Source organism: Ctenopharyngodon idella, chromosome 11 (genome assembly GCF_019924925.1).
Source record: "Ctenopharyngodon idella isolate HZGC_01 chromosome 11, HZGC01, whole genome shotgun sequence".
Lineage (NCBI taxonomy): Eukaryota > Metazoa > Chordata > Actinopteri > Cypriniformes > Xenocyprididae > Ctenopharyngodon > Ctenopharyngodon idella.
The window spans coordinates 23,684,250-23,704,241 of NC_067230.1; the positions used below are offsets into that span (position 1 = coordinate 23,684,250).

Sequence of the window (19,992 nt, forward strand, 5' to 3'; positions counted from 1 at the left end):
TATAGGAATTATGCACCAGAGAAACAAGCGTGCAGCCATCTTTAGAATTTTGAACTGCCATTTTTGCGTTAGCCCTGTGGCATCGCTGTCGAAGAGTAGGCTAATTAGCTGAAGTGGATTTAACTATCGTAGAGTTAACAAAATGTATCATTAGCATTGTAATGTTTAATAAGTCATAACAAATGTCAGTAGACCGGGAAGATTTCAAAACGAGCAGTTAATTCTGTAAGATCTTACCTTCATGCTGTGAAAATACAAACCGGAAGACAGAACACAACAAGCGCAGCGCTGAAAAGGGACATGGTAAAGGAAAAAAAATATGAGATAGAGGAAAAATTATTTGGCAGTGCCTTTGCATTCTCTCTCTCTCTCTCTCTTATGCATTCCGCCGAGAAAATGTGGCTGTGTGCTTATTGCTCAGGTGCATAAGGTCATGCTAAAGACCACTCCAAAAACCTTAGCAACTGCAAAGTCACTTGGTGGCAAGGTTAAAGTTTTTTCTGTTTTTTTTTTTTTTTTTTTCAGAAAATGAAAAATCTAGTTTTATGGTACATTACACTGGCAGAATTCTGTGAGAGTAAGTGATTCATTCCAGAAGATCTTCCTATCTTTATATTTAAAAATAAAGGCCAATTATCTGGTTGATAATAAAACCCTAGAGACACATATCCAGTGGCACACCAAGAGAATATACTCCACATATTGTTTATAATCTCTTTTATTAGTTAAGTCATTCAGTAATTACAATAATTTATACATAGACTAGTTTACAAAAAAATACCAGCAAAAAGTGTTTTTAAAAAAATAGTCTGTATAGTTATAGAATAACACAATAAGACTGGACAGTCAATCCATTATCACATGAATTATTACTGATGCACTAAATGACATTTGTGTAATAACTTTGCTTAATGAGACATTTCAACAATCATATGAGTAAAGCAGGTTGTGTGCAGATGTTTTAGAAGGATTTCCATCGGAGGGCTGAGAAAATGGTGTGGATGACATACAGTAGAGTGGTGAGAAAGGAAAACACCTGAAATTAAAGAGACAAATAGTCACTATACACTTCAACAGGAAAAATGTACAGTTGCTTCTTTAAAATGGCTTTGGAGTAATCTAATGTAGCCAGGTTGATTTCATATTAAATAAGTTATTTGTTACCACATCAAGCACATTTTAGGTTACCTGATTGGGATTAAATGTGATCTAAATATTCAAGATTATTCAGAAAATCAGCTGAATGCTTTGTCATATTTGTTCACAGATTTCACCAATATCTTCTTACTATATTTGTATTTAACAGATAAAACAGCATTTTATAGCTTTGGAACTTTGTTTTTGACTAGAGGGACTCACCACAGCAGCTACATCCAGCTTGTAAAGAATTGTCTCTTTCAAATTTGCGTCACCAATAAAAATGGTTATAAAAGCTAGAAGCACAGAAGCGCTGAGATAGAGGAGTGCTGCAAATGCATGGTATGCTACATCCTGTGGATAGAAAAATAAGAAAACGTATATTAATATAGGAAAATGTCTTCATGAGGAGAGAGGAAGTAAGATAGAGAAAGAAAAGATGGAAAGAGAGATTATGAACCTACCGCGCTTGCCCAAGAGCTTTTGTTACGATGAGATCCACAGGCAAAGACCATCAACCAGAGGAATGACATGATGAAACAGAAAATTGTCACAGAAATCACATATGCCTGGGGATTGGGAGGATCGAGGTATGTAGATGCTACCAGACACAATACCAGTCCGCCAAAGACCTGAGAGATAAACATAATGAAAGAGTGAGCTTCCAGGTAGTTGTGCTTTTTTTGCACAAGAAAATATAGTAACTCTCTTTCCCCTGTAAACATCTTTGCTTATGAATTGTTTTAAAACTTTTCCTGAAATATTAAATGGATATCAAACTGTATACATATAAATTGGATGTAAGAGAACACAATGACATTTAAATAAAATGGAATAAAAATATTTCTGACATTTTCCAGAAATATTTGGCCTATTGAAAATGTTTGAAGATTACAGATTTGCTTACTTTTTATGCATGTAATCACTTCCAATAAAGAATCAAATCACTTGAAATAACTTGGATTTAACAGTATTAAATTTAGATAAACAGTATTTTTCATAATTCTGTTAATATTTGTTTTCTTTTTTAAATGACTGATCAATAAAATAAATTTGAATAAATTAGGAAGCTAGACTCTCCAGGCTGAATTGTTAAAGTAACTGTTGCCGATTGTACCACTAATCAATAACTTGATTAATTAACAAAAATTATATAGCTAATGTTTAACATTTCAGTATTTGAATTTACATAAAATAAATAACATAACAGCCTTTTGTTTCAAAGTGCCTTTAATAAAAACATGACATAAAGGTAATTAATTAAATTAATTAAAATCAACTCACAAGCTCAGGTAGGTAGAAGATGTCGGGTATGGTGCAGAAAATGGCCCCTCCGCTGGGCAGGTAACCCATTTGTCCTGTATTGGATGCCATGTGTGTTCACCTGAGTGTCCTCTCTGCACAGGTAAAACGAATGTGCAGAAATGGGGAAGATGTGCTTTATTAAAGAGGCTGACATACACTGGACAGACCTGTTCATCTTGATGCATTTGATGCATTCCATGAAGACCCACCCTATGCACTCCGCTCTCCCAAGGGCTGCTTGTTTTCTTGCCAGAAATTTGTGTGTCAAAGTCAACACTTGTTTACAAATCGTTCACAAAGCTACCAATGCACATTTATTTTTGACAGTGTGGTTGGTTGTTGTCTTTAAAACGACCGTGACAACTTTCTTCTATTGTTTTATGATAGTCCTACAACAACAACAACAACAACATCTTACTGTATGTTCTAATTCAACCAGTTAATCAATTCATGGTGATTAATGTCAATGCAAAATATGGGAACAATAAACTGAGCAAAAGATTTTTATCTCAACATTTGCCATGTTGACAGTCAAACACCTTGTGGTAGGCTATGTCAAAGACTATTAGCAAAATGAAACACTGAAAAATATGTCTTTGAAACATGCTTTCTAATAAGAAGTCTATCTGGTTACAGGGGTGGGTTCGATTTCCTCATGTTTAATCACCAGAACACAGGTGAACAGTGTGCGTGTTAGAGCGTGACTCAGGATTCAGTTTCATACTTTTTGAGTGACGAATGAGATATATCTTAATTGTTTGCAATGTCTTAATTTATTACTGGGCGGTTCTCAGGAAACTTTCAGGTTTTAGTAGGCTATGTTTTATTATGTTGTAGTATGGTAATATGTTCACATCTTAAGTTTCAAACTTTACCTGTAAACTTAAAAGTTCTGAGTAGGTGATTTCTATTCTTTATGTACTTATTGAGATGTTAATGTTGAAATCCAATGAGATGATGTTACACAAATTAAAACATTTTCAGACTGACAAACACGACTGTAGGCCTAACTTACATTTGATGGTCTGATTAAATTTTGGTTACAGGGGAATCATTCACGAAACGTGTTCCCCTTTACATATTGCACTGTTTACTTTCTTCACACTTTTTTTTTTATCTGCGTACTTTCATTAATCTCAATCTATCAAAAATCTCTCTTTTGAATATTCACCCTGCCCTACGAATCGGATGTTTCACTTCAGGCCGTCTTTTACCTCACACTACCATCTAGTGTCTGGTGTGGTAATTACAGGCGTTTTCACGTGGTTTCTGTTACTTTATTCAGCGGTGGCTACGACGAACCAATCACAGTAATGTTTTGACTCCAGCTACGATTTTTTTAAATTATTTACAAAAACAAAAAAAAGTCCTGAAATTTGAATGCGATTTGAATCAGTGGAAGATTCAGCTTCATGAGCCATCACGTGCCTCCTGGATGCATTCAATATGCTAGCTCTTAAGAAACGGTTAATATTGCTTCCCCGTTAATTGAATGCGCATTTTGTCCATGTGTTACAGTAATACGGATTCGGCGTAATCGATATTGCACGTAGCATGTAGTACGTAGGTAGTCAAGAGTCAGACTGATGTTTGACGTGCTTTTTGGTTTTGGTTCCTGTCGTCAAGTCGCTGGTGCTAAACATCCGCATTCTGAGAGGTAGAAATGCTGAAATAGTTTACTCTTTTTTGCTTTATTTTACTTCACTGGCCATTTACAAACTGATGAACAAGATTCTTCCGGGTTTGTTTTCTTGTTATAATAAGCTGATTCATATTGTTTATCGTGCTTTCTACAACGCAAACTGCCTCTACCAAGCTTTTTTTTTCACAGAAATAAGGGTTATCTCATGAAAAGCGTCGCAATACTACATTCATATTAAAAACGGACATTAATAAACATTTTTCATAACATATAAAAAAGTCAAGTACATACATGTTTTTTTCTCCTATTACACAAATTCGATTATATACACATATTGGAAACAAATGCTTATATATTTTTTTATTTATTCTCAATGCATAGTTACTGTACATAATATTTTGACAGTATTTTATAAAAAACGTATTTATACATATTGTTATATTATAGATTTATGTAGGGTTTACTTTAATTTACCTAATAAAATCTTCTTTTCAAAACTGAATGTATGGAATGACCTAAACATTTTTGAAATCATGTTTAATGTTTTATTTACAAGAAAAATAAGAGTATGACTCTATCTCTGTTGTCTACAGATACAAGTTGGAAATATCTCTGAAGTTCATAATCTCATATTTAAGTGACTTTTAATGCACATTGGCTTAAATCTGGATCCACCCCATCCCTCCACCTGTGCAACATATCCGTCACCTCAGCGCTGAAGTGAACTATCACAGAAGTGAATTGTGACCTCAGTTTAAACGGACACAGATGCCTCGATGGGGGACTTGTACAAGCAAGATCTTTCGTTGGTCAAGCCCAGTAGCTCAAGGGCTGATTTTGTGTGTTTTAACCTTTGGAGTGATATTGCCTATATGCTGCCATCATGTACTCTACTCACATTATTTTTTAAAGAATGTTTACCTTGATTCACTAAGCGATGCATCACTACAAGAAAGCTACAACAGAGGTCAGGAGGCCCTGCATTTCTGGGAGAATGCTGCCTCTACGAAAAGCCTGAAGGACCCGTTGGAAACAGATGCTACGAAGCCAGATCTCCTGGTCACTATTGTGACAGCCAGGAGAACAGAGGGAAGGGACTACCACTACCTGTTACAGGTGGTACAACAGCTCAAATTGCTCCTTAAGGCGTGTGGTGATAAACCATGCGCTGAGGTCATGCTCTGTGATGTTGAAAGTGGTCCCGCTTTGAATGAGGATGCTTTGCTTCTGGAGAAACAGTTTTTGGTTGTTAGACGTTCTCCAGATGAGAAATGGCATAACAAAGACGTAACTAACATCTTCGAGAAGGAGAAAAGAGATTACGTCTACTGCCTGCGGAAAGGATGGGACCTGATGAGGCCAAAAAACACCGTTGTCCTAGAGGATGATGCACTTCCGATGACCGATTTCTTTCCGTTGATTAAAAACTTACTCTCGCGGAGATTTGCCCGCAACACTTTATACATAAAGCTCTACCATCCGGAACGTCTGCAGGGATACTGGAACCCGGAGCCGTATCGCATTCTAGAATGGCTGGGTCTCGGCCTGTTTGGGGCTACAATCCTCCTCCTCTTTTTTTCTCACTGTACACCTCTTTCTTTTACCTTCTCACCTCTTCATCTTCTCTTTCTAACTCTCTACATAATGGCCGTGGCTGAGCTGGCAGGGAGGCACTATCTGCTGGAGATCAGACGGCTCTCACCCCAGCTGTATGCTGTGTCTCCTGCCACTGAATGCTGCACCCCTGCTATGCTGTACCCAGGTAATGCCTCCATCCGAGTTGCTGAATACCTGGACCATGCCGTCTGTGCTCAGGGTAATGCAAAAGACATGGTGCTGTACAAGAAAGCCAGGTCGATGCCAGGTGAGAAGGCACACAGCGTTGAACCCAATATCATCAAGCATATCGGAGCTTTCTCCTCCATCAGGATGAACCCTGTTCTGCCAAAATTAATTTGACATCAGAATGTATCTTTCTTACAGAAGTTGAATATAAAACCCATTTTAGGCACTGTTTTTAAATAGAAATTTAAATGTCATGGCCGAAAGATGAATATCTTTTAAGGAGTCACAGCTGCACGTTAGTTGAAAACCTTTTTTGAAGTTTTGAAACCATTTTCTGCTCACTTTGCCTGATGTATGGACACCTTGTTTTTTAAAACTGTTTTTAATCAACATTTGTCAGTTTACAATGCATAAAAATGGATTTTAGCATCAACACTGCATTTTTAACACTGTAAAAAATATTTTCATGATTTGTTATCACATTTTTTCTTTTGTCATATCAACTTAGATAATTAATGTGGTTCAGAAAACAATATTTTGAGTTTCTGTTGATTAAACCAATCACCTTCATTGTATTAACTCAAATTTTTAATTTCAATCAACTCAAAATTTTGAGGCAACTTACATTTTTAAGTTAAAGGTGGACTCAGTAGATATGGAAAAGTGCTGTTGGACATTGTTGATGTTTGAAATCATCCCAAATAAATTCACCCCTCTCTTCATTGCTCCGCCTCCAAAACTCACTCTCCAATCCTAACCACCCTGCTCCGAGTCGGTTTCGAACCCCGGCCTGACAGCTGCTGGCAGGCGAGGCGAGTGCACTGACAATGACGCTAAACACTGCATTCTCTAGCGGCCTTCGGTGCGCAGTGGTTTAACCGTACAACTCTCACTATATGGCCACTGTTACACACGCAATGCGAGTGGATGTCTGTTTATCACAGCTGACGCGCAACAAAATGATTCACGAAAATAAAGCACAGTTGATGAATGGATGACAAGGAAGCACAAAAAATTTATGTACAGTACACAAGAGTAAATACAAACAAGTGTTCGTTGTTGTCAAACCCAGTGTTACTTACATGAGAAGGAATCAAAGCAACCTCCGCGTCTGTTTTCAGGCCTTCCCGCTTCGCTCTGGAAAGCTTTTCTAATATAAATGTGGGTCCTAAAGCACTTGCCCAGTCATAAACCTTCAATCCAGTGATATTCTTTTGAGCTGTTTTGTATTGTGTCCCATCTCTCGTTCTGCCGTTTTTTTCTTCTTCTTATTTTCAAATCTCCCTCTTGCTCGTTCTCTTTCCTCAACTGTCATAAGCCCCCTAATGCTGATTGGTTAGACGTTTGTTGTTGCTGTCGGCAGACTAACTTCCAAACAGTGTTTTTGAAATTCTACTGAGTCCACCTTTAAACCAACAATTCTTTTTTACAGTGTAGGGTTATGAAAATGATTTTATATCTATAACTAGAGATTAAAGACAAATTAAAGCACATTCAAAACACTTGGAAATCAATTTAAATCATATTTATATTTTTCTTTACATTCAATATGAGCATTTAAGGGTTATCCTCAGAGATTGATTTTTTTAAAGGAGATTGTTTACATAGATTTGTATTGAACTTTCACTCAATGGCATTTATAAAAATCACTTTTGTTAAAATATAATAAATATATAAAGTTTTACAGTCGTTGTTTCTTTTTTTGTGGTACAGGCTCTTTCACTCTTTATTTTATAAAGTTATTATCATACTGAAAAACGTTCGGTTAACAATAAATTATACGAATCTGTAATATTCCTCTTCTGTTGAGGTCTCAGAGTAAATTACTGTGTAAGTATAAGAGAACAATGGGTTAATCATAACAGATCGTTAGGGTGTTTTCTTCAAGGCGACATCCCTATAAAACTCACTCTGTGGCTCTTCTCCGCTATTTCCGCTGGATTCAGTCACATGACCGGTCAAAATACACAGCATTGAAAACTCTGTTTAAAGAAATAGTATAACAATATATGCTCTTGATGTTCCATACAATTTATATTATTTGCCCCAGAACTGTTTATTTGGAGGTTAAAGCCAAGTAACACACGTCCCCACCGTGCGTGTGTAATATGTGGCATTTAACCAATCGAATCCTACTATGGCGAGTCTTATCTTATGAATATTAATTAGATAGGGCGTTCATCCTATCAACGCAAGGCTTCTTTCCAAGGGAAGGCTGTACTTCTTAATGTTAATTAGACTATGCTCAGGTTGGTTGGTCAAATGGCTTGTCTACTAAATATTAATTTGACCACGCTGACGTTGCTAGGTCATTTTCCACATATGAAGGCGTGGGTTATGAATTTTTAATAGAGAGGCCTTCGCCATACTATGATTAGTAAATTCGCTTCGTTTTGCAAGATAAACTTTTTTGAGACGGGATTTCCTGCGAACTGGATGTATCTGCTGTGTAAGGACAGGGAAAAGTTGAGGGATAGAGAAAATGTCTGAGACCGAAAAACCAAAGTGCCATTCTTTAGCAAAGGATGAAGGTTTAACCAATGGAGGAAATATTGGTTCCAGTAACGTTTCAGATGAGATGACAGAGGTATGTTGTGTGGATATAGTGCTCTTGTACTCATCAGTATGCTGCAAAATGTAAAAATCTAAACAGATGGTTTTAATTATAAATAAGTTCAAGCTAATAGATGGCACTCTGATTCTAAGAGATGATTGTTTGGTATATTAATTAGTATAGAAAGTCTTTTGAACCTTTTTAAATCTGGATCGTTTTATGGAATAAGAGAAACATCTGGTGTCCTGTTTGTCAAGAAAGCACTGGAAAATGTTGCCTCCTTGTTTGTCAAAAAAGTGTCAACTGAAGCACTGGAAACATTTGGCAAACATTTTACCTGTTAATTGTTTGAGAAATGGATTGTTATGATTGTTTGTCGCCATACAAATTCAATTTTGCATGGACTATACTGTTTAGAGAAATAAACATTTCAAAGCGTTTTGAGTGAATAGTGTAGCGTGGGAGGAAGGTTAAAGCCTCAAATAGTTTTGGTAAGATGATATGTCGTACTGTGTACTTTTTTTTACAGCTTTTGCGAAGTATTTGATTTGTTAATTGTTATTTATGACATCATATGTTAGTTGAGAGACTACATTAAATATTTGTACTTCTGTAAGTGCATCTGTCACACCAAGTGCATCTTATTTAAAATGAAAAAGGTGGAAAGTGATTAAAATTGGCCTATCATACTGATTTTGATTACAAACTGATTATTCTATCTTCTTGGTCTCTGATATTTGCTGATGGTGCTTTAGAAATTCGACCTTGCCACTGTCTATGTGTCAGATGCCCAGTATAACAGGAACATCTTTTTTGACACTTCACCACAGGCTGTGAGGTAAGAGATCACTTTCCAGCAGTCATTTATATAACTTTGACTATTACTAGGTTGTGTATTATAAAATCTGTGAAATATTCCACAGGCTGTACCTGCTGTACAATCACTGGTTCATGCAAACGCTGGTGTATGTGTTCATCATCATAAATCTTGCTCTGGCTCTCTTTGAGGATCCTGCAGTTGTGCCACTTCCTATATGGGTATGTATATTGAAATATAACTCCCATTTAAAAATTGTTCAGCAAAGCAGTGGTTTAATCATTGATCACATTTTCAGACCTTTGTGTAGATTTTTTGAATAGGTGGTTGAATATTTCCTAAATGCTCTCCTGTATGACTATCTTACAAGTCCATAGATATCGCCATCAGTTCATACTGCTGTTAATACTTTCTCCTACAAGTGGATGCAGTGAGACCCTGTTTTCCCATTTGTTCATGTGATGTTCGACAAAAGCCTATTTAACCACAAAACATGCATGAAACTCTGTATTTTGAAATGAAGAAAATTAGGGTTAAAGTTACTTATATGGTTGTGTGAGCAGGGAAAACATCCCAGACAGTGATACTGTAACACTGATTGAATTTCCAATATGTTCTACAAATGCATAATTTGATTAGCAACATAAACTACACTCTTAGAAGAAAAGGTTCAACAGGTATATCGAAACTTAAAGGGTTCATTTAAGACATTTCTTCTTGTATAGAACCTTTTTGGTATAAAGTGTTATTTAAAATTGAGTCAAGAACTCTAGAGTTCTATATAGAAACCCATTGAACCTTTTTTTACTTGCTTACTGCTTTTATGACATCCTGGAATCCAAGCCAACCCTTCATAAGACACAATGGGATATTTCCTGGAGACTCATGTTCATTGAAGAGCAGCTGTTTCATTAAAACACTTTCCAGTGAAGAATAATTAAGAAGAGATTTAGATGCAGTTTCTGTGTGTCAATATTCACTCCATTTATTTGTAGCCCATCTGATTGTGGTAAGGACAGATGTTCACAGCCAAGCCATTTGGCAACTGGAGACCTGCGAAGTAACCTTAGATTAAAATCTTAGTTAAGAAACAACTGTGTAGTCAAATTATACAACACACTGTGTGTGTGTGTGTGTGGTTCAGGTATACCATGAGGACAAAATGTCCCTCAAAAAATGGTAATATCCAAAATCCTTGTCCTTGTAAGGACATTTTTTGGTCCCAATGAGGAAAACAGCTTATAAATCATACTAAATAATGTTTTTTGAAAATCTAAAAATGCAAAACATGGAATGTCTATGGAATGTCCCCATAAAACATGAAAACCCAACGTGTGTGTGTGTGTGTGTGTGTGTGTGTGTGTGTGTGTGTGTGTGTGTTTTATAGGCAACTTCTACAATTGAAATTGTATGTCTCTCTGCATTTACTGTGCGGATAGTACACTATGCCAAAGTCATTCCAAAGGATAAATTCTGGAAGGATCCCAAAAATATCTGCATCATAATCATTGTAACGGTAGGCCTCTAAATCCATAGTTTTGGATTGTAAATATGAAATGAATCACTTTCAGTCTTATTTACAGGTACATAATCACTTTTATGTTGTGTTAATTATATAATATACTAATACCAGTAAAGCATTCTGTCTGTACAAACACGTGAAAGTGCTGAGAATGTACTCGTAACAATGTTGTGAAATGAACTTTAGCCCGTGTTTTGTCATTCTCAGCAGTTCTTCAGGATCACCAGGAAATGTGGCATTCAATGACTATGAGTAGACATTTAGTGTCAGGCAGGGCAGTTTATGTGTGTGGTGAAAATGACTTGTATAACTGGACATTTTGTGAGCTTTTGAATGTCACTGTATTCTTGTTTCATTATCTTTCTTTACCTCACAGCTCTCTTTCATAGATTTGACTATATATGGGGCTCTGAAAACATCAGGCTACTTTGCCATCCGATGGTCGAGGGTCTTAAGACCACTTCTGTTAGTCAATGTTACAGAGGGACGACAAGTAAGAAAACCACAATCAAAGCACAATAAACAAATAAATTTGTATGTTTTTTTCATAATTTATATTTTATGTATTTCTTGTATTTAATTAATTAAATCATTCATTCATTCTTTTTTTTTATGATTTGATGATGTTCATTCAGACAATTTTGCCATGAAATGTTGTTAGTCATTTTAAGTTTCCTGTCAGTTACTCTAATCCTTGATTTGGCGAAAGCATACACTACCATTCAAAAGTTGGGGGTCAGTATGATTTTTTTTTTATTTTATTTTTTTTAGCAAAGATGCTTTAAAAATGATAGTGAAGACATTTATAATCTCACAAAATATTTTTATTTAAAAAAAGCTGTTCTTTTGAACTTTTTATTAATCAAGGAATCCTCAAAATCATGTCTCTCCCCCTTTATTGGAATGATTTCTGAAGGTTCATGTCACACTGATGACTGGAATAATGATGCTGAAAATTCAGCTTTGCCATCACATGAATAAATTACATTTTAAAATAAAACTCTTATTTTAAATTGTAATAATATTTCACAATATTACAGTTTTCACTGTATTTTTGGATCAAATAAATGCAGCCTTGGTCGGCATGAGAGACATTTAAATAACATTTAAATATTTTTAATGTACAATAGGGCACAAATGTCTCTCCTCCAGACTCATTTCCTTTTTATTCCTCTGTTTGTGTCTGTAGCTGCGGAGGGCGTTCAGGAGTATTCGGAATGCACTGCCTCAAATATCCTATGTTTTTCTTTTATTCATGTTCAGCGTGTTGGTCTTTTCTCTCATGGCTCTTAAATTGTTTGGGAAAAGGTAAACCTAAATACAGTATCATCCATTTATACCTCTGTTTTCCATTCATCTCAGTTTTGTCCATTGAAAATTAGTTTATATAACAAGTTAAACTGCTTATCATATCTTTTTTTTTTTCCCCAGGGGCCTTCTTACCATTGATGGTTCTCCATATTTCACAGACTATTTGGATATTGTTTTCGATCTGTATGTTTTGGTGACCACTGCTAATAGCCCTGATGTCATGTAAGTCTTTAGCTATTTTTCTTTTTTCTCTTTTGTGAATCTTTCAATAGTGTGCAATTGTATATTCAGCAGTATAAAAGATTTCAGTTACCCATAATATGCTTTAAGCTTGCATTGTTCACAATGCAAATGCTTCTATAATATTTGATGTTTTTTATGCTTTCATTGTAGGATGCCGGCGTACAACTACAGTGTTTTCTTCACTATTTTCTTCATTCTATATATTGTTATCAACACCTATACCTTCATGTCCTTCTTTCTGGCTGTCGTTTACAATAACTACAAAAAGTACCTGAAGGTATTCACATCTTTTTCATGTCAGCATGCACATTTTTACAGAAGTTATGTTTTTTAAAATAAAATAATCTTGAATTAAAATTAATATTATTACTAATTTAAATATTACAATTAAATAATATTAAAATTAATATTATTGATTTAGTTCATTTTTAAATTAAATAGGACATATTATGCTTTTTGAGCATGAAAAAGATCTGCAAAGTTACAAAGCACAAAGTCACTCCAAAGGGAGTTAATCTCTATATCAGTAAGCACTATTTCTGAACTCCATGAAACACCTCGATTGTAGTCTTGAGTTTTCTTCTGTGCACGTACAGCGTCAAATGCACTTGAAGTGGTTGACCAATCAGAGCACATTGGTCCAGCTGACCAATCAGAGCACATTGAGCATTTTGGATGGAGGGGCTTCACAGAGACAGGAACTAAACAGAGTGTTACTGACAGACTGGGAAGAGAGGTGCTGCAATAATGTAAAATATGTTAAAAAATAAGGTGTTATTTTAACATTTAAGCATGAGAACCTATTCTAGTAGACCCCAAAAACAAAATTAAGTCTTTTTAAAAGGGTCCAGTCAGTGAAATACATCTACCTGTAGTGGAACACTGACTTGATTTCTTTCATGTTTTCTAGGAGGAAGTGCGGCAGCTGGTGAAGGCCAGAAGATATAAGATGTGCCGGGCGTTTTCTTTGCTTCAGGAGACCAGAGGTGAAGATGGGGAGCCTGTGGTGACCCAGCCCAAATGGAACCATCTGGTTAAACTCATCAAGCCGAATATCAGTATTGCTCACCGGGAACTGCTCTGGAGCGTCTTAGATGATCAGAACAAAGGACACATAGGTCAGACAGGTTTTTCTTTCATATTTCATATTTGACTTCAGTTTTATTGAATTTTTCTCTTCTTTTACCTCTTAATTTTCTTTTTTCTGAGCAGGAAAGTTTGCATTTGTCCAGCTGGCTGATCTTCTGAGTATCCAGGTGATCACAGTGAAGTCACAGGCGCACCCCATTCAAATCTGTTTCCCCTCTCTGTATAATTCCTTAGCCAGCAGATTCATTCGCTACGTGGTTCATCACAGGTATGTGGACACAAAGGGACAGATTTACTAACAGCTTGCATCAGCGCAAACCATTTTTTGGCATTAAAAAAACTACTGTCAGGATTTAATAAAGACACGCAGTAAAAAATTAGCGATGAAAAGGCGTGGACACAGTCATTTTTGCGGCTGAATTTATTGCATATGCATTTGTAGGAGTTTTTCTTTCAGAAGGTTTGCAGTAGTCAATTTACTGGTATTTGTGCCTTTTATTTAAAGGATTAGATTAAAATTTCCTGATAATGTCATCCAAGATGTTTGTCTTTCTTTCTTCATTTGAAAAGAAAAGAAATTAAGGTTTTTGAGGAAAACATTCCAGGATTTTTCTCCATATAGTGGAATTAAGCAGGGTACAATGAGTTGAAGGTCCAAATTACAGTTTCAAAGGGCTCTGCTCGATCCCAGCTGAGGAATAAGTCTTATCTAGTGAAACAATCAGTCATTTTCTAAAAAACAAAACAAAAAACAATTATATACTTTTTAGCCACAAATGCTTGTCTTGCACTGCTCTGCGATGTGCCACGCATTACGCAACCAGGTTGGAAAGGTCATGCGTGACGTAGGCGGAAGTACCACAGTAGGGCGAAAAACTCATTTTCTCCTCCAACTTCAAAATCATCCAACATCGTTGTTTTACCTTTTTTTTTTTTTTTTTTTTTTTCTTTTTTTTTTTTTCTTTGTAAAGGCCACTTGACTTAGTCTTTGAACGTTTGCATTGTAAACACTTGCTCGGTACGTCCGCCTACGTCACAAGTACGCAGAGCTAGTGCAAGATGAGCTTTTTTGTTTTGTTTTGTTTTTTTTTTAGAAAATGACCGATCGTTCCTTGGCTGGGATTGTGTAGAGCCCTTTGAAGCTGCTTTGAAACTGCAATTTGAACCTTCAACCTATTGATAACTGTTGAAGTCCATTATATGGAGAAAAATTCTGGAATGTTTTCCTCAAAAACCTTAACTTCTTTTCAACAGAAGAAAGAAAGATATAAACATCTTGGATGACATGGAGGTGAGTAAATTATCTGGGAATTTTAATTCTGAAGTGAAATAATCCTTTAATACCCAAAAAAGCATGTATTAACCCATTTTGCGCTTGACGTGAGACATGACTGTGATAAGCCGCTGTTCCACTGTCGGGCTGAATAGTTCTAAGAACAGTAAGGAAAGGTTCCAGTTATATTTCCACTCATATTTAGGCTTGGTTCGGCACGGCACGATTAAAAACAGCATGGTTGGCTGTGGTGACATTGCCACTCAGGATTGGTCACTTGTCTGTTACCTGCCTACCAGTTTCTTTGTATCTGGCCAAGAGTCCTATTTGAGCAAAGTTAATAATAATATTAAAACAAGGCAACGGCTGACGTATTCGTATTACATTCCAAAGAGCTCTGTTATCAGCCCCACAGTGGAAAATGAAACCATATCCGTACCAGCTGGGCCGGATCGGCACGGAATGGAACAGTTAAGCAAGGAGAACAGTTTGGCTGGATGGTAGAAAAGCAGCTTTAGTTGATGCTAAGAAGAGGCACCACGGAGAACAGAAAGCGTGGTAGAAGGACAAGAATTTTCTCCACTCCTGATCATTTATTTGGAATGCCGGAGGAAGACATTATCCGAACGTATCATTTGCCAAAGATATTTTTAATTTGCACTGATCTTGGTAGATTGCATTGATCATTGTAGAAATGAGCTGGCTGTCTGTGTTTTTAATTTGTGCACATTGAGTAGATCACCCGCAGAATTTTCCTCTCCCATCGCGCTTTTATTTCATCAAGCTTGCCCTGTTTAGTAAATCTGGCCCAAAATGTTGAACTTGCATTGACACTGAGACATTCCCATTTTTTGGGACAACAAAGCCGTTTAAATTCCTTGTGTGACCCTGTTGGATTTCTTGTCATCCTACAGATGTCATTTAACATGTTTGCACATGTGCATTCCATATGGTAATCTGTTATTGTCTTGTATTGTGCGTTTCAGGATGTTTGTGTATATCTATGACCTGATTATTCTGGTGAATGCTGTGTTCATTGGTCTGGATGAGGAGAACCCTGTGGTATCAAATGCTGAGTGGGGTTTTCTGGCTCTTTATATGTTGGAGATCATTCTCAAACTGTACTCTACTGAGCCTCGGGCGTTCTTCGCCCGACATCATTTCTGGAACTGGTGAGGGAACACTTTGTGCTTTGTATGGCTCACTGAATTTGATCACATAACATCATCTGTCTGAGCTCACATGAAAGCAAATTCAATAAATATCTCTTACAGGTTTGACACTATCATTGTTGTGTCTGCACTCTTTGGCACCATCATAAACTCAGCACTCAAACACTGTAAGTGCACATCTGGATATAACTACATTAAGCACTAGGAGGGTTATAATGTATATACTTATGTATCACTGGACATACTAGAAGATTGTCAGCATTTTCTACATTTGCAGCTGGAGGTTACACAAGTCGTCAGATCTTGGACATTGTTTTTATCTTGCGAGTCCTCCGACTCATACGTTTGGTGGATTCCATAAAGAGGTGAGATAGTTCCAGCCAAATGCAAAACAAACAAGTGATTTCTGTGCTTGAAAATGCCTTTTATTCATTTTCCATGTGAGCTTAAACTAAAAACTTTCCTTTGTAGATTCCGAGCCATCATCAACACACTTATTAAAATTGGACCAACTATTCTTACCTTTGGCCAGCTCATAGTGGTGAGTATTTACAGATTGTTAAGGATTAGATCACTGAAAAATCTAAATTGTCAAAATTTACTCTGCCTCTTGTCATTCCAAACCTGTACTTCGTTCTTCTTTGTGGTTTTGTCTATATAATAAAAGTCAGTGGGGTTATCTGTTGTTTTGGACCCCATTTACTTTCATTGTAGGAACAAAAGCAATTGAAACATTCTTCAATGTATCTTTGAAGAAAATCATCACGAGAGTGAATAATAGGTAAAAGGCATACTGAGAAATGTCAAAACTACATTTCTCAAAATATCAAAATTCTGGGGTCGGTAAGTTTTTATTTTTTTTTTATTTTTTTAATAATTAATTAATGATTAATTATTTAGCAAGGATGCATTAAAATTGCTCACGATTTAATGCATCCTTGCTTCTCAGAATTGTGAGAGAAACTCGCAATTGTGAGATATAAACTTGCAAATCTGAAAAAAAGTCAAAATCGTGAGCAATTGCGACTTTATATCTTATATCTTTATATCAATTCTGACTTAAAAACTCGCAATTGTGAGTTTATATCTCACAATTCTGACTTTATAACACGCAATTGCGACTTTATATCACACAATTCTTAGAAAAAAGTCAGAATTGTGAGAAGTCGCAATTACCTTTTTTATTTTTTATTCAGTGACAGAAACAAGCTTCAATGTAAAACAGTTATTTTAACTTATAATAATATTTCATAATTTTACTGTTTTGCTGTATTTTTTATCAAATTAATGCAGCCTTGGTAAGCTTAAGAGAATTACATATAATATTATATATTATATATAACATTAAAAAAACTCGACCCCAGACCTTTGGTGGTGTGTATATCTATTGTATGCATTAGTTGGGCTATTGCTTTTAAGTAAAAATATAAAATTTATTAAAGTGTTCCTCTGGGGAACTCTGGCATGAAAACCAAAAGGGCCATCATGGCAGGAGTGCAAAGAGTAGTTGCTGTGACTGTCTCATTGGTGGTCCGTCTATACTGCATCATAGCTGGCCTCAAGGACACCTTGTACAAAAAAGTGGGGGGAGGATGCCTTACTTGATTTATGGCTGCATTTAGATGGCTGCACCTCATCACGCTGCCAACAGTGTCACATTGTTCCGCCCCTTTCTACTGTTATGATCCTAAGACAGGGACCTAATCATTAGAAGGGAGGCAGACCCTTCTTGCCACATGTTAAACTGTGATTTGTGATGAACATTATCATATTCAATATACCTGTGTATTTATTATAAATCCACTGCTGTCCCCCTACAGGTGGTCTATTACATATTTGCTATGGTTGGCATGGAATTATTTAAAGGAAAAATTCGTTTTTTTGAACCTAACTCTACAAGTCCTGATCAAGAGTACTGTGGAAACCCTCTACTTAAAGGAACCACTTTTGCTAAACTCAACTACTGCAAGAACAACTTCAATAATGTGATCTCTTCCTTCATCGTCTTGCTGGAACTCACGGTGGTTAATCAGTGGCATGATATCCTTTACAAATACAGACCAAAATGTATTTTTGCTCCAAGTATAATGCTTGATCAATTATGTGAAACTGCAGTAACATAAGTTTCATGCATCGCTTTTCCCTTAACTCAGCTGCACTGTTGACCAGCGGTTTCACAGCAGTCACACACGTTTCAGCCAGAATTTTCTTTGTCCTTTTTCACATTGTGGTCGTCATTATTATAATCAAGTAAGAATGGAGTCTACTAGAATATTATTGTTATGTTTTACTTTGAAAGAGAAAATATGCATAATGTGAGATTTTTATTTTCCTCCAGTATTTTTGTAGCATTTATTTTGGAGGCCTTCTTGGTGGAATACACAATTGACAAAAGTGACCTGCAGACTTCTCTGGAGAAAAAGATAGAGGAGCTGGAGCTTAATGTTCAACAGTAAGTGGCATTTAGACCTGCTATCATGTTTTTTGATGTATAAAAAATATTTCATGTATGCTTGTCAGCGTAGTATCCTGTTGCTGTTGATTTTGGGTTTTAATGGAGGTTTATGTGGTTTTGTGTTTCTTAGGGATGGTATGGACACAGGTCTTGTAGATGCAATGGAAAGCAATGACAATGACCTGGGTTCTTCTGAAACTGGCAAACAGAAGCCCTCCCTAATGTTCAAGATTGCTTCAAGAAGTATTTTATTTTAATTTTTAATAGTTTATTTTATTTATTTTTAGTCTAGTCTTGTCTTGTTTGTTTTTTTTTGTTTGTTTTTTTTTTTCTTTGCTTTACTTTGTGTTTTGTTTTTTGTTTTGCTTTGCTTTTTGTTTTTTTTTGCTTTGTTTTTTTTTTGCTTTGCTTTTGTGTTTTGCTTTGCGTTTTGCTTTTTGTTTTTTTGCTTTGCTTTACTTTGAGTTTTGTTTTGCTTGGCTTTTTGTTTTGCTTTGATTTGTGTTTTTTCTGCTTTGTTTTGTTTTGTTTTTTGCTTTGCTGTTTTGTTTTGTTTCTTTGTTATTTTTCATGTGCATTCTTAGTCTTGTAAAAGGATTATTATATATTATATACATAGTATTAAAGGGTGGATTTTGTTTTATTTCTTCCAGGATCCAGAACTGTGGATGGACTTCTGCAGCGAATGTTTGAAACAGATCTTCGTCCTGAAGACTTCAATGAGGAGGAAGAGCCAGAAAACATCAACTTCTCAAACCCTGTCTTTGACTCTGTATAACTGACATGAAACTATATAAACTCCCCAAAACTTGTAAATATATAAATACACAGTTTGTATCAAAGATTCTTTATATGTATGCAATATTTGATAAGATATATACTTTGGTATGTGGACCACTAATATTGATTTTTCAGTCATCAAGGAGTTTCATTTGTAATCAAAATTGTTTGTACATAGGCCAATAATATTATAATGTAATATCTTTGTGTTTCTTTTTTTACTAATTGTTTTGGGAAAATATACTACATGAACAAAAGGAATTGCCCCAGAGTAAAGGTTTGTACACATACCAAATTTGTACACATTTGTACAACATACAAAATATTAATAAAAAAGAATACTAGAGAGACTCGTTGATATCCTAACATGTCCCATAAGAACTAAAATACACAATTCACGACTTATAATGTGATGTCAAGAGCCCACCGACAGGGAGCGGAATACCGTCTGTAGAGCATCAGCATCGCTGTGGTGGAGGTCGGAGAGGAAGAGTGATGTGTGGTGCTGATGCTGAGATCCAGACGGGCGGGGAGCAAAGCAGGGAGCATCCTTAGCAATGGTGGATAGAAGTCTAAAGAGTATCCTGACGCGGGAAAAGAGGCTATGAGCCTCCATACATAAGAAAATGAGCAGGTAATAAGCGCCTTATATTTCAATTTCGCTGTGGCACAATATGGCTGGTTCTCTGATGCCAGGCCATGTCCTATTGGAGAACCGCTGTCATTTTTAAACGGCCCCCGTAAGAATGTAAATTAACCCAACTGCATCCAGAATGTCTGCCAATATTTTTTTTTGCATTTCTTGGCGAATTAAAAAGATATTATATGCTTATTATATGTGTTTGCTGAAATATCACAGGCCTATTGAACCCCCGGTGTTGTTTATCGGCTTCAGTTTGAGATTTGT

General features: G+C 36.0%; 4 protein-coding genes across 8 annotated transcripts in view; 3 read left to right on the forward strand and 1 right to left on the reverse strand.

Moving 5' to 3' along the window:
* Window positions 1-702: 702 nt before the first annotated feature.
* Window positions 703-7,918, reverse strand: LOC127522758 (myelin and lymphocyte protein-like). Of its 3 annotated transcripts, none has more exons than XM_051913029.1 (5): window positions 7,780-7,918; window positions 2,422-2,534; window positions 1,602-1,769; window positions 1,360-1,491; window positions 703-1,036 (listed from the first exon to the last, which is right to left on the reverse strand). In XM_051913029.1, the coding sequence occupies exons 2-5, from the start codon at window positions 2,509-2,511 to the stop codon at window positions 962-964; spliced, it is 465 nt and encodes a 154-aa protein (XP_051768989.1). In that variant the 5' UTR covers window positions 2,512-2,534; window positions 7,780-7,918; the 3' UTR covers window positions 703-961. The 3 variants fall into 3 exon arrangements, with proteins under 3 accessions (XP_051768989.1, XP_051768990.1, XP_051768988.1); XM_051913030.1 differs by lacking the exon at window positions 7,780-7,918 and adding an exon at window positions 3,458-3,615; XM_051913028.1 differs by lacking the exon at window positions 7,780-7,918 and adding an exon at window positions 2,652-2,676.
* pgap4 (post-GPI attachment to proteins GalNAc transferase 4) lies at window positions 3,854-7,553 on the forward strand. 2 transcript variants are annotated; one of them, XM_051913025.1, is made up of 2 exons: window positions 3,854-4,099; window positions 4,678-7,553. In XM_051913025.1, the coding sequence occupies exon 2, from the start codon at window positions 4,853-4,855 to the stop codon at window positions 6,041-6,043; it is 1,191 nt and encodes a 396-aa protein (XP_051768985.1). In that variant the 5' UTR covers window positions 3,854-4,099; window positions 4,678-4,852; the 3' UTR covers window positions 6,044-7,553. The 2 variants fall into 2 exon arrangements, with proteins under 2 accessions (XP_051768985.1, XP_051768987.1); XM_051913027.1 differs by having other exon boundaries at window positions 3,877-4,183.
* A 301-nt stretch (window positions 7,919-8,219) lies between the features above and the next one.
* tpcn3 (two pore segment channel 3) lies at window positions 8,220-19,431 on the forward strand. The gene is made up of 19 exons (XM_051912792.1): window positions 8,220-8,456; window positions 9,179-9,261; window positions 9,347-9,461; window positions 10,628-10,756; window positions 11,139-11,255; window positions 11,952-12,070; window positions 12,194-12,295; window positions 12,467-12,593; window positions 13,227-13,434; window positions 13,529-13,673; window positions 15,665-15,850; window positions 15,953-16,017; window positions 16,128-16,215; window positions 16,322-16,391; window positions 17,671-17,890; window positions 18,010-18,100; window positions 18,189-18,302; window positions 18,436-18,548; window positions 18,959-19,431. The coding sequence occupies exons 1-19, from the start codon at window positions 8,352-8,354 to the stop codon at window positions 19,081-19,083; spliced, it is 2,322 nt and encodes a 773-aa protein (XP_051768752.1). The 5' UTR covers window positions 8,220-8,351; the 3' UTR covers window positions 19,084-19,431.
* A 116-nt stretch (window positions 19,432-19,547) lies between these two features.
* The window catches only part of ttbk1a (tau tubulin kinase 1a), a 30,565-nt gene continuing 30,120 nt past the window's right edge, over window positions 19,548-19,992 (forward strand). For both annotated transcript variants that reach the window (XM_051912788.1, XM_051912791.1), the window contains exon 1: window positions 19,548-19,719. The gene's annotated coding sequence lies outside the window, so the exon portion shown is untranslated. The remainder of the gene's footprint in view (window positions 19,720-19,992) is intronic.